Raw genomic sequence first — 14,676 nt, forward strand, 5'->3', positions numbered from 1 at the left:
ATACCTTTCGGTCGGGAGTCAATCACCAGAGGCATTACACTATCCTGCTGTAGACATCCATAAGCACAGCTACTGAATTGCATTGCTGCAGCACTGACAACTCTTAAATAGCCCTTCCTTTGTTATTGCTGCACAGAGATGAAGGCAACCTTTAGCCTTCCTCTGGAGAACATAACAGGACTAAAGGGCAGCATGCTTACGTTACGATGTGAGCTCAGCAAGCCTAAAGGAGATGTCCAGTGGCTTAAGAACGGCCAGGAGATCTCCCCAAGCCGCCGACACACAATAAGGGCACAGGGGCGCGAGAGAAGCTTCGCCATCCATCAGCTGGCAGATGAGGATGCTGGGGAGTACACCTGCGAGTCCACCGATGACAGGACCTCCACCGTCGTCACCGTAGAAAGTAAGGAAAACACAAAAACCTCAGGTTGCTTCTAGAAATACTAATACTTCCGGTAATAAAACGTTTTTTAATGGACATTTCTTACTATTGCAAATAACTATTAGAAGAGTATAATCTGCGAAATGAGGAGGTTTTATGCCTCATGAAATAGGCAAAAATCATGAAATAGACAGAAAATGCTATACTATCGGGAGGTTCGGATCATCTAACTGAATAATGTGCGAATAATAACCTACCTGCATAGAGACACATTTTACTCATGCCTCTTACTTTTACTTACATTAATATTTGAAAAAATAATAACAAAAAAATACAACCACAGCAATAAAAGGTCACAGCGACCCGTCGTAACGGCGGCCAGAGTGAACCCTATTTCTGACGAACCTTCCCTCTCCTCAGCCCCTCGTACTGTAGAGTTCATCGCCGAGCTCCACAACATCACGGTGCGCGAGGGCGAGGACGCCACCTTCAAGTGTGTGGTCTCGCCCGAGGACACCCACCTGACGTGGTGCCTCAACGGAGAGCGGGTCCACCAGGACGACAGGTTGACCGTCATAAGCAACGGTCTCTGTCACACCTTATGCATCAAGAAGTGCAGAGTATCAGACAGCGCCAGGGTGACCGCCGATGCAGAGGGGCTGGCGGTGTCCCAGGCCAACCTCCAGGTTCAAGGTGAGCCCTGACCCCCCCCCACACATCCATCCAGCCAATCAACACCACTACAACTGCAACATATACTTTAACTGTTTAGCAGACGCTTCTATCCAAAGTGACTTAAGTAAAGTCAGAACCATGTCATTAGTGAGTGGGTAGGGGATAGGCCTCTTTCCAATGGATGCCTAATACCCAGTCACTCAAACAGCCACTCTGCTGCACCTTTGCATCAATTTCACTGTATTGTTATGGTTAAATTATGGATGGTTGCCGTTTATCTTTGCAGAAGCGACCCTTATGGAAGGACACAATGCTCCTCCCTCGTTTTCACCATGTCAAATTAATACAAATACTTTTTTTTGTGTATTTCATGTTTGTTTAAGACATTTCTTCATTTACTACTCACAAAGTGTGACCAGAGTCTCTCCAGTTTTCATTGGATTCTGAGCATACAACACTCAATGTACCTTATCCTAAAATATACGTTAGTATGTTTTCCTGTTCGCAAGTCGCTGAGTAGGGAAACAGCAGTTAGTTCTATGGGGGCTGTTGTGACCTTTGTGCATGAACAGCGTATATGTGATAAATAATAAGCGCCTTCAGACATGTTTAAATTGTTGAAGAGGCGCCTTTGACGGGTAGCGCTTAACGGCTTCTCCTGTTAGGATTCCTTTCAGTAACTGACAGAGACAAGTGGCACAGTGGGGCAGGGGGGAGGGTTGGGAAACGGCAGGGAGGAGGAGCTAGCTATCATTTACTATGAGCTGTCTTTGTTTGTACTTTTATTGAAACATTGCCCAAAATGGTTTGCCAAATGGCTTATACTGCAACAGTATACCACATATGTGTATACATTTTCTGTTTAAACATCTCTCTGTATATTTTTATTCTCCTACTGTCCTCTACTTGCTGCTGTGTTATTTCCGGATCAATAAAGTAACTCTCTAAGTATCTTAAAATATCTTATAACTATTATCTTATTATCTTAATATCTTTATCAGTCAGGACATTATCAGTATCGACCAATATGATACTGTACGGCTGAATGGCTGTTGGCTCATTCTTTGTCTTGTGTGTCCACCAGAGCAACAGGTGCTCTTCACCAAAAGCATGGCGCCTCTCACTGCCGAGGAGTTTGGCGAGGCGACGCTGGAGGTGGAAGTGAGCCTGGACTCCGGGGAGGTGCAGTGGATGAGGCAGGGGGTGCTGCTGCACCCTGGGGCCAAGTACAGCCTGAAACGGAAGGGGCGCAAGCACACCCTGACGGTCCACAAGCTGGCTGTCGCCGACCGGGGCATCTACAGCTGCGAGTCACTCCACGATCGCACGCAAGCCCAGCTCACTGTGGAGCGTGAGTGTACACAGTGTTTGTTTTGCCAATGCGCTGTTGACCTCCGTTTATCAACCGCATTCACCCAGAAAAAAAAACCAACCCCAACCCAACATACACATACTTTCTCATCACCTCTCAAACTCTCCGTTCCAACTCTTGACTCTGCTCTCTGGCTCAATCAGTGTATTTGAAATCCAAACTGGCATTGCTATTCACTGTTGACGTCTGTTTACCTACCACCAAAGCCAGCACCCCTCTCCTCTCTCTCACTGCCTCTCTCTCCTATCTATCTCTATCACTCTTTCAATATTTTGAAAACAAACCTCGAACCCCTGCCTCAGAGTAATACGAGTAAAGGGCTTTGGGTGTGGGATGTGACAGATTCTGACAGGTGATTGGCTGAACATTCAAAACTCAATCAGAGTCAGAGCTTTTTATGTTTGCTCAAGATTACGGTGCCAACACAAGCTATGATGCCTCAAACCAAAGGAAGTACTTATTATGTAACTAAGCAATTAAGGGGCCTGTAACCCTAACCCTTGACTTTAGCTGTCATTATTGTGCTAAAACAGCTGAACTTGAATGTCCATGATGAAAGACTAAGATGATGAACATTAAGATTGACCCGATTACGTCGGGGGTTGCTGCAATACCACTACATAGTAAGAGACAATATAAGTGCCGGCATGTCGTTAAGAAGGCATTCTCTGGTGTGTTGGTCTGCGTGATTCTGAGCGGACTTAGCCGCCTGATCTGAGTTTGAAGCGGCCCTTTCAAAACGGCTGTGGCTGGGAAAGGGGAAAGTCTGGGCTTCGGGCGGCAGGGGTGTTGGCACATCCTAGGAATTTGGATCTCCTCTTGTTGCGTCTAAATTTAATCACTGGCCTTCGAAACTGAGGTTGTTGTCATCAGGTCTCCAAAATAAACAGCGCCTTTTTTCCAGGAGGAATGCCCATCTGCGTCTGAATACATTTAAAATGTTGGCAGTTTCAGGGCTGGCTTTCATGTGAAGCCCCGTGTTCGGATGACAAAATACCTTGTCTGGCCTTGTCCACCACCCCCACTGGGTCCATTGTTCCCAGTGCCAGAATGACATACTATTCCTGAAACATGCTTGGTTCTTTGACTTACTTCTGTATTCATTCGTTAATTCCCCCCACTGATTCAATGACGTCTTTCCCCCCCCCCCCCGATCCCAATCCAACAGCGAGAAAAGTCACCATCAATACGGGTTTGAAGGACATCCGGACCACCGAGAGAGAGACGGCCTCGTTTGAGGTGGTTCTGTCCCACGCCGACGTCCCCGGCTCATGGCTGAGGAACGGCGTCCAGCTGAAGCCCACCAAACACTGGCGCATCAGCACCAAAGGTCACGTCCACAGCCTGACAGTGTCCAACCTGGCCGTTGAGGACACCGGCAGCTTCTCCTTCTGCGTGGAGAACCTCAGGACCTCCGCGAGGCTCGTCGTCAGGGGTAGGTGGTGGTAGTCGTGCTCGCAAAAGGTTCTCATTTCAAACCAGACGGATATGATATGATCTACGTTGCGTCAGTGCCAAGGTATTCTGTACAGTGGTGGGATGACTGGAGAGGTCTGTAATGTCAGTGGTATCCCAGGGCGAGTGTCTCAGTCCGGTGAAGACACCAAAGAAGGTTTGAAGTAAGGACGGACTTCAGCGTTAGGTTGTCAGTATTAATTCCAGAAAGTTAAGTACTAAAGTAAATTAAAGTATTTGAATAACTGCATGACTTCTGTAGACTAATTATATATTCTTTTTTTATCATGCAAGCCAAAACATGTTGCATAAGTTATGTATTTGAGGATTGACCTCAAGCTAATTAAACTAGTGAAAGCAGTCACCATCTCCGTAGTACTGCAGTTTTATAATAGCAAGAGGACCACCAGGCCAGACTGACATTAGCGACACTAAATAGCCTAGCGTGACCCTGAGGAGGCTGTCAATTCTATCAGATCTTAGTTCAACCCCGATGCTGTAAAATAATCCGGGACCCCCCCTCATCCCATGGCATACAGCGGGGCCTCATCCCCTTTGAGCTCGTGGCTGAAGTGCCCTGGATGACAATGGGATCAAAATGTCATCACTGAAAATTGGTGTCCCTATACAGTAGCTTAAATATAGGCTACTGTTGTAGTGGCACACATATATACACATACAACCGCATATCATTCCTTTGGATGCCCGGGGACCGGGAATAAGTGCAGGGAATGTGTGTGTGTTTAGGTGTGTGTCTTGCTATGATCTTTTGTTAATAAGGCTTTGAATTCAAATGACCAAAATGGGTTCATGATGTTTGAGTATTTTTGGGGCATTTGAAATATAGTTAATTTGATTAAGGCTCTGCTAATTCCAAATGACCAGTGGTTTCATGATGTTCTAGTTTTATCAGGCATTTGAAATACAGTGAATTTGATTGTTGTTGTTCCCTTTGCTTAGCACTTTTTATTACTCTTGAGCATTAAGGAAAGCTCAATATGAAAGTAGTTTGATTGATTGTCATTTCCCAAATTCAGAACCACCGGTGACGTTCCTCAGACATCTGGATGACCAGAAGTTTCCAGAAGGTTCAGTGGTGTCGATTGAATGTGAACTGTCGCGACACAACGTGGACGTTCGGTGGATGAAGGCAAGAAGTCATCTGACAACTTGTGTTTTGCATGTTTTGCATGTACGCTGTAAGATCTGGACATGATTCAAAGGAAATCCACAAATATACCCCAGTCACAATGAATCCTACACAGGCAGCCGCCCATGGACAAAGTATTTGATAACTTCTATCCATCCCCATAGTAGCACACATGATAGGTGCCCTCTAGATTGAGGCTTTACACCATCTAAATGAAGAACCAGGGCTCAGGTGGCTCAGTGTGTTAGCTCTGATGCTTACCCCCTAGATCCAGGGATCTGGGTTTCTGTTTGGCAAGAGGTTGCATGTTGTCCCTAATGGTCAACAGGGGTTTCTCCAGGGACTCTGGTCCATTAGACTCCTAGTCGTTTACTGAATCTCCAAAGAATGTGGGCTAGACTTACTGGCTAGGCTAACTTTCGGCTGAGGCCAAACATTTTGACTAACGGAAAGGTTATTGCTGTCTATTGGTAAAAAACTTGAGTGTGTGAGCATGCAATGAGACTGGCAGTTTCTTGACTTTGAGGCTCCTTATTGGGATAGGTTTGAATACTCTAACACCAATCTCATCGGCTCTCCAGAATGGAGCCGAGGTAAAGCCAGGGAAGGACCAGCGTATCTTTGCAATGGGGAGAAAACGTTTCCTGCAGATCATGAAAGGTGTTGTGGGTGATTCTGCCCAGTACACATGTGACGCAGCGGACACCTCTACTTCCTGCACAATCGAAATCTATGGTAAATCAAACTCTCTTTGGCCAAAGTAGTGGTTTTTAAAGAGCTACTCAAAGGAAATCAGATACATGTTATGTGGCCTTGCCTGCCTACTTGACTTCGGCACTACCACTGGTCGCAGATCTAGCGCACTTTATCTGACTGTTGACCAAAGGTAGTTCTGAATTCTGCTGTGTCGGCTATAACCTGCCACCCTAGCTGCATCATCGCCATCTACAGGACTGTGGATGCTATTACAGTTCCAGGAAGACAAACAGAATAGGCAGCACAAGGAGAATGCCCCTTTACTACAGCTGCAAGTCGTATCAATAATCCGATAGCACGCCGAGGCTGTCACGCTAAAAGATTCCAAAACGTTTTAGCCTCAGTGTAGATGACGAACAAAGGGTATATTCAAGAAGTGCACTTAACTACACATCAGGTGTATTTAATTGATAAACCTTCCTATGTGACTCTCCCTGAGTAGTCTGTACCTATTTTGTCTAGAATAATTACATTTCAGTGCAAGAAGATTGGTTTACTTGGTTCAAATGTTAGGGTTTCTCATTAATACAATACTCATATTGTGACCTGAATGAATGTGATGAATGAGCCACTCTTTGCCCCTGGCCCCTGATCCCTCCCCCCCCCCACCAGAGCGAGAGGTGCTGGTGGTGCAGGGACTACAGGACCAGGACATCCAGGAGGACCAGAACGCTGTGTTTGTGTGCGATCTTTCGGTGGAGGACGTCCCAGGGGAGTGGTACAGAAACGGGGACAGGATCCAACCCACCAGCAGCATAAAGATACGTCAGGAAGGTACGCAGAGAAAACAACTTACTTATTGTCATACACGGATTGCAGCTATTGGGTATATGGTGCCTTCATAACCCAAACAGGGGCTACTCTATTTCAACCTTGCACATTTAATATTATTTAATTAATATTTTAAATTTATTATATACATATTTTATGTTTATTAGACAGTCTAGTTGAGCCTTGCCTCGTCACCACAACGTTGTGCTCCAGAATGATCCTGTATGTGCCGTGGCTGTTCATAACAATTTGCCACCAATCAGATACACAATTAAAAGGCCTTATATGAAATATTTCAGCATTCAAATGTCTACAAACAGCTAAAGTTATTAATTTTTTTAGATGCATACCCATATTAGCAAAAGTGTTTCTAGTGATGTAAATTATTTTAGTATAATGCTATTTCTAATAACATGTTTCAAGCTAACCACAGTTATGAATGGTTTCTTCAACACATAATGGATAACACCATATAAGGTTTTAATGATTTTATAGATAAGTTAAAAGACTACAAACATGGCCACTTTGTTTACCTGTGTTCGTCAGATGCTTCATGAACCACCCCCAGAACGCCAGCCCGTTTACCTTGCGTCTCTGTTAGAATAAACCATGTTGTTTAACATTTACAACTCTCCCAGTCATACCTAGCACGAAACCACCACGCCACAAAGGATCGAATTAGTTCATTCCACTTCAATAGCTATGTTCAAACCCAGAGAAATTTGTAGCTTTATTCGCAGTAATGGTTCGTTACATTTGGTAGCATGTCAATGGCGATATATGGCCCTTTACTGCTTTGACCACAGAGACCCCTAGTGGCAGACATTACATAGTATACCTTCAACACCTTCAAACACCCTTAGTTATAACTTAAAAGCCAAGTCGTTAAGATGAAGGAAGTACCTTTTGACGTTAGAGTGTAGTCGGTGTCCACGGTGGGTTGTTAATAAGTCAGGTAGGCAAGCAATCCAATTACAGATATGCTAAGCCAACAAAAAGGTAAGCTTGTAAAATGGTTAAAACATGTAAAGTATGACTTGTTTTTTCAAAAACGTCACACAAAACGTCTGAAAATGATGGCTGCACCCGCACAAACTACAGTTAGTACTGCTGGATACAGGGAATGCGTTAACCTAACAATCGTTAGTGCTTGCCACTTGTTTCCATGAACATCCATATTGTACGGACAGCGAAATATTGTTTCTCCTTCTGACAAATGTACTTATTGTAAGGTGCTTTGGATAAAAGCGTCTGCTAAATTCCCTACATTTAAAAATGAATGTAAATGTAAATGGTGCTCACTGGGGTGCCACCTTTCAAAGGAATTATTTTGCTCTCAGCAAAAAAAGGATTTGAACATTTCCCATAATAAAATATGTGATTACAATTAACTATGTTTTAGTAACCCCTATAGGGTATAAAAGCATGATGCCGTGTGTGAATATTTTCTTTCAATTTTTATCTAATCTCTGATTATTGGATTTTTGTTTATGTTTCACTTTCTTTCTTAAGTTAATTATTTTAATCATTGGTTATTAATATCTTGGTTGTTATTCTTTCAGGGACCAAACATTTCCTGCTGATGGTGAATGTGCGAGGAGAGGACTCTGGAGAGATCAAGTTTGTGGCCAGACATGTTGAATCTGTGGCCTCCCTGAAGGTGGAAGGTATATAAATATATAATATAGTAGCAAAAATATATGAAAGAAAAATATTTATTTTACACTTTACCGTATTATTGACTCCTGTGACCTCCTGATGTTTCTTAAATTGTCCTGAAATAGAAGGGTTTCTACATTGTTAATATGAGGGGACATTTGCTCTAAGCTTAGTCCAGTATAATTTCCTTGACGTCTTAAATAGGCTCTTGTAAAGTAAGCACAAACAAGAAGTAAAAAACTGTCTACCACACACCTACGGAAACCTTCATTTAAGATTTTTTCTAATCAGGGAATCTATACTAACATGTTATTGCTAAAAATGGGAACAATGCTTACACTATTTCCTCCATCCATCCATCCATCCATCCATCCATCCATCCATCCATCCATCCATCCATCCATCCATCCATCCATCCATCCATCCATCCATCCATCCATCCATCCATCCATCCATCCTAACCTATACAGCGCCTGCCTCTTGTCCCCAGAGCTCCCGGTGAACATCGTGAACCCCCTGCAGGACCAGACGGCGGTGGAGCGCAGCCGCGTGCTGCTGGACTGCACCGTGTCCAACCCGCGCTGCAGCATCCGCTGGTACAAGGGCCCAACGGTCATCCTGCCCTCGGAACGCTTCGAGATCTGCAGCGAGGGCTGCTACCGCAAGCTCATCATCCAGCCGGTGGAGCTGCGGGACCAGGGCACCTACAGCGTGCAGGTGGGCGAGTACAGCTGCTCCGCCCACCTCACCGTCGAGGGTAGGTCCACCTCTCTGGCTAACTCTCTAATATCTTTCAACTATCTTAGGCTTGCTCTCTCACTTTTTAAAATTCTAACCTCTCTCCTCTACTCACCATTGGCTTCTAATCTCTCTGAGATTTCTCTCTCCCTCTGTCGTTATTAAAGGTCCCATGGCATGCTACTTAATGGATGCTTTGATATAGATATAACTGGGCCCCTAACACAGTATTTGAAGTTCCTTTCCCCCAATTCCTTCTCAACCATGGCTGAGATAACCCCCACTACGAGTCTCGTTGTGGAAATACCAGAGACGAGAGTCCGACGTGTTATGCACCATAACACCAACAGCAGAATGGTTATCCAAATAACACAGAAATATACAACACTTGCGTTACAGTCCTGGAGCTCTATATCTAAGTAATCTCATCTCATCTTCATCCGCTTAACCGGGGTTGGGTCGCGGGGGGAGCAGCTCAAGCAGGGGGCCCCAGACTTCCCTTTCCCGGGCCACATTGACCAGCTCTGACGGGGGGATCCCGAGGCGTTCCCAGGCCAGTGTTGAGATATAATCTCTCCACCTAGTCCTGGGTCTTCCCCGAGGTCTCCTCCCCACTGGACGTGCCTGAAACACCTCCCAAGGGAGGCGACCAGTGGGAATCCTTACCAGATGCCCGAACCACCTCAGCTGACTCCTTTCTAAGTAAAGGAGCAGCGGCTCTAATCCGAGTTCCTCACGGATGGCTGAGCTTCTCACACTATCCCTAAGGGAGACGCCAGCCACCCTTCTGAGAAAACTCATCTCGGCTGCTTGTACCCGCGATCTCATCCTTTCGTTCATCACCCAACCCTCATGATCATAGGTGAGGATAGGAACGAAGATCGACTGGTAGATCGAGAGCTTTGCCTTGCGGCTCAGCTCTCTTTTCATTACAACGGTGTGGTAAAGCGGACGCAATACCGCCCCCGCTGCTCCGATTCTCCGGCCAATCTCACGCTCCATCGTACCCTCACTCGCGAACAAGACCCCGAGGTACTTGAACTCCTTCACTTGGGCTAAGGACTCATTTCCTACCCGGAATAGTAGTGACGAGAACCTCATACCACCGAACTGCAACCCCTCCCCACCACGACTACGCCTCGATATCCTGTCCATGTATATATATCTAAGTAATATCATATAATATTTAGAGCTGTCAGTTAAACGCGTTATTAACGGCGTTAACGCAAACCAATTTTAACGGCGTTAAAAAAATTATCGCACGATTAACGCAATTATTTTATTTAAAAAAAAAAATATATATATATTTTTTTAACCCTTTGCTCAAAACAAAGAAGCAGTAGCCTGATGCTATGTTCAAATGACATTTTTCAAAGCAGTCGTTTAATTGCACTATAGGCTCTTTTTTTGTATCGTCCTGTTTTGATCCAGTATAATGCCAATGTTGTTATCAATAAAAAATCATTGCACAAGGCAAGCCGATGCACTTCACCATGTTGATAAGAGAATTAAAATGAGAAAATTATGGGACAAAAAAATCAAGGGATATTTAGCATAGAAAAATAATTTTACGATAATCACGATTAATCGTGAGTTAACTATGACATTAATGCGATTAATCACGATTAAATATTTTAATCGCTTGACAGCTCTAATAATATTACATAAAAAATATCTATAGCATATAATACATATTATCATGCTCAAAAGCTGTGTGCGCCTCCAGACGATATTTTGAATCACAAACGACTGCGTCGGGTTTCTCCGACGTCTCTAGTTTCTTCCACTTCCACATCAATCTGCAGTAGGACTGGACCATGCGCTGCCTGCTGCCGGCTGCCAGCTGCCAGCTGCCAGCGGGGCGGGCAGCAGGGCTCAAAGATGGCTGAGATAACCCAACTACAGTCTTGTTGTGGAAATACCAGAGACGTCAAAGGAACCGACACCAACAGCAGAAGGGTTATCCAAATAACAAAGAAGTGTACACACTTGCGTTACAGTGTGTGTAATCACACACAAACACACACACACACACACACACACACACACACACATGTGGCGCTCGCACGGTCGTAGCTCATTGGCGGGCCAAATTCTCTGGGCTGGCAGAGAAAAGGAAGGTGGCATCTCCCCTTACGACTTTAACCCTAACTGCCTCTGACAAGCTGGCTGTCGCCTTGCATGGTTGACTTCTGCCGTCGGTGTGTCAATGTGTGTATTAATTTAAGTCGCTTTGGATAATGCCAAATGCCCCTAATTGTAATTGTAATACGACATAAGGGAAAATTCCAAAAACGGCGCATCTGAGCTTCTTTTTTTCAAAAGCGGATCAGAATGCCTAGTGCTCGTTTTTTACACCCGACAAAATTTTCTAGCTACGGGGGGAGCATAGGTAGGCTAGGGGAACTTATATTAATGTTAGAAAACCTCAGAAAGTGAAATTTTCATGTCATGGGATCTTTAAGGGTGTTGTATCTATTTTTCCCTCTATGTCTTTCCCTATTTCCCCCTCTCTACCTCTGATATCCTCTCATCTTTAGCTTTGGTATATCTAGCTTTCTCTTTTTCTACTTGTATCCCACTCCCCTTCTCCTTCTCATAAGATGCACATGTATCTACCTCTCACTCCTCTTTCCCCTTTCTTGGTCGATTTCCCTATCTAGCTCTCTCCTTCCCTCTCTTCCTCAGTCTTCCTATATCGCTCACTTGCCTCCCTCTCTCTTTCCCTCTCTCCCCCCTTCTCCACTGTTCTCTTGCTCTCCCATAAGGTTTATATCAGGTCTGAACTATGACCATTAGAAGTAAATATGACTTCAAATGATACCGCTCTCTAGCGGTATAAATATGCAAGGTCAATTTTAAATATGAAGTAAATTTAAAAGCTGTGTGTCAGAATCTTAACAAAAAAACACTAGACTGCCATAACGTCCACTAAGAAGCCAAGCTGGGAATGTAAACCCCCCCCTCCCCTCCCCTCCCCCAGCCCAGTCCGTAGTGATGGTGAGGCCCCTGGAAGACGTAGAGGTGGGGGCCCCTGGTGACGCCTGCTTTCCAGTGTGAGATCTTCCCATCCGGTTGCTGCGGGCCCCCGGTGTGGAGCCTGAGGGGGGAGCAGCTGCAGCCCAGCGCCACCGTGTTCCTGGAGAAGATGGGCCCCATCCACAGACTGACCCTCAGGGAGACGGCCCCCGACATGAGCGGGGAGGTGGGCTTCACGCTGGGCCCCACCTGCAGCACCGCCAAGCTCACCGTGCGGCAGGTAGGGCTCAGTCTCTTTCTATCTTTTACTGTTGATTCTATTTATATTCATTAATACAGCCATTCATTTATGTATATTATATTATATATATTTTTTATAATTATTAAATAATTCAGTCCTTTAAATGATTTGTCTTTTAAACCTTATTGACGTATTCACATGATGGGCGTATAAATGTGAGCCTTTTAATTAGGGCTTAGTTTAAACCAAAGTAAGCCCAAATATTTGGTTTACCGAGGTAAACCAATAGTTTGTGTCAAAGAATGTTAACAAGAATGATCAAAAATTGTATTCGATCAAATTAAAACAGTATATGTAACGTGACTGCAATAACCACATACTGCTCTATATGAATGTACTTGTAATATAATATTGTCAATATCTTTATTTGAGCTTTTGTTTGAAAGCTCGGCAAATAGATAAACACATTGGCTCCATATGTTGAGATTCAAAACCTGATCACTAGATGGAGCTGACGCCTAAAATACGAAACAGACAAAACCATTGCGAAAAGTAAACTGAGAACAAATGCAAAAAGATGGAGACATGTACCACATAATGGAGCATTGATCTGATAAAGAAAAATACGTTAAAGTGTAAGAGTTAAACAAACAACCGTTGCAAAGACTTAAGCTGTAGATCTTTCAAACAGCTAAGCCGCTTGCACGACTTTGTATAAACACGACACCCGTGACAAGTCATTAATGGTCTGGCCCAGCCAGCGCCACATACTCGGCAATTATATTAGGTGTTTACATACCCGGCCCATATATGGGCATGTCGGTCAAGCGTACTCTGGCGCTATTTCCACTTCCAGTTGAATGATAGTAGGCTAAACTATATTTAGCAGTATAAAAGTTTCCTATTAATGAGAGAGTATTGAGTTCATTCATCTGGATCGGGTTTTAGTCACTCATAAAGTGGCTTGATTAAAGTGTAAATGGAGGAGGCACCCCGCAGGGAAATGGAGATAAAGGACCTAGAAATAGAAAAGGTGTTAAGAAGGTCAGCATATGATAGGAAATAAAGTGATATGATATGAATTAAAAATAAAAGCTATTGAAACTGCACATTTATTTAAAAAGTATCCTCAAAATGTGTGTTGTGTTCATCCTCATAAATGGTCACATTCTTCCCTTCCCAAACATTGGCCTATATTGGACAGAGGTTGGGCAGCTATACCTTACAGTATCGAGGACGTTTTGACTTACCTAATGCCAAGTTCACTGATGGACGGTCTCTATTTCTAACACTCTTCTTCTCTGCTTACATTTCACAGGTGATCCCTGATTGACAGGGTGTCATCGCCCAGCTATAGGATTAACTTACAGTGCACTGGTTGTTTTGACCTGACAATAGTCAAGAGATGCAAACAAACTAAAAAGCAAATGCATGCACTCATACACTATACTGTAAGGTGCCTTGGTTACAAAATGGATTATATTATATTATTATTGAAAGCTGACTTGATGGTGTTGAATAATGTTGTGAGCGATGAGGTATACTATATGTGAATAAGTCATCATTTTTTTAGCTGCAAGCCATGGCCTAACAACACATATCAACTTTTTATAATAGTCGTGATTTTTCAAACCTCCATGAAAGAAAAAAATCGAAAATCTCGAAAAGGGCACCATTGAAAACCCAACACTATAGTACAGATTCCAATAAAAAACCATTTCCCGGTATATTGATGAAAAAGACTTGCATATAGAAAGACCTGCCAGTTGAATACATGCAAATTATGAATGTTGAAATATGTATGTGAGGTTATAGTGCTGTAGTTAAGATTTGAAAGCTGAGGTTTCAAAATCTCAGCTTTCAAAAAAAAGAAAGCTGAGGTTTCAAAGCTGAGGTTTTCCAAGAGATAGTGGAAAAAAGCTTTAGAAAGATTTAGAAACTAAACCAAAAAAACACAACCCCTCTCTGCTCCCTTCCTCTCTATGTTTCTCTTGCATTAAGGTGTTACTGACCTGTGAGTGAATGTTATTTGCAGGCATGATGGATTCCTCGATACTATCATGGACGAAATACCCAGAAATTACCCGGGAGCAGTCTGAAAGCGTTCTTGTAAAAGCAGGCACACAGTCACTCACCAACAGCTGACATATGGCTATGGCATTTCTAACAAGTTCCGCTCAAATGATAGCTCTTAAGTCTTACCTACAGTACCATTAGTCCGTTAATCTGTTCAAATAAAATGCAGAGGATTTAAATTAATTCAAGATTTACATGATACATATATCAAAGTCCATCAGATTATTGTATGTTTAATAGTGTGACAAGACTTTCAACTAACTTAATTGTAATGAAGAGCCATCTCATGTTTGCAATAGGAATTGCTACGGTAACACTAACGGCTCTATACGAACCCTGCAACTCCGATGTATCAATATAACTGTTTGCGTTTAATCATCAATCATTGTCGAGGAATGTAACGATAACTGGTTCAAAAGAAA

At 43.5% G+C, this 14,676-nt stretch overlaps 1 protein-coding gene across 1 annotated transcript in view; it reads left to right on the forward strand.

Annotated features, from left to right (window-relative positions):
• Window positions 1-13,511, forward strand: part of LOC115533550 (obscurin-like protein 1) — a 44,507-nt gene extending 30,996 nt beyond the window's left edge. The window contains 12 exon segments of the mRNA XM_030344096.1: window positions 137-403; window positions 803-1,075; window positions 2,142-2,408; window positions 3,598-3,864; window positions 4,922-5,034; window positions 5,616-5,769; window positions 6,403-6,564; window positions 8,124-8,228; window positions 8,711-8,977; window positions 11,942-12,006; window positions 12,008-12,217; window positions 13,497-13,511. Coding sequence (XP_030199956.1) covers window positions 137-403; window positions 803-1,075; window positions 2,142-2,408; window positions 3,598-3,864; window positions 4,922-5,034; window positions 5,616-5,769; window positions 6,403-6,564; window positions 8,124-8,228; window positions 8,711-8,977; window positions 11,942-12,006; window positions 12,008-12,217; window positions 13,497-13,511 — 2,165 coding nt within the window.
• The last annotated feature ends 1,165 nt before the right edge of the window (window positions 13,512-14,676 follow it).

This window comes from Gadus morhua, chromosome 20 (assembly GCF_902167405.1).
Source record: "Gadus morhua chromosome 20, gadMor3.0, whole genome shotgun sequence".
NCBI classification, from domain to species: Eukaryota; Metazoa; Chordata; class Actinopteri; order Gadiformes; family Gadidae; genus Gadus; species Gadus morhua.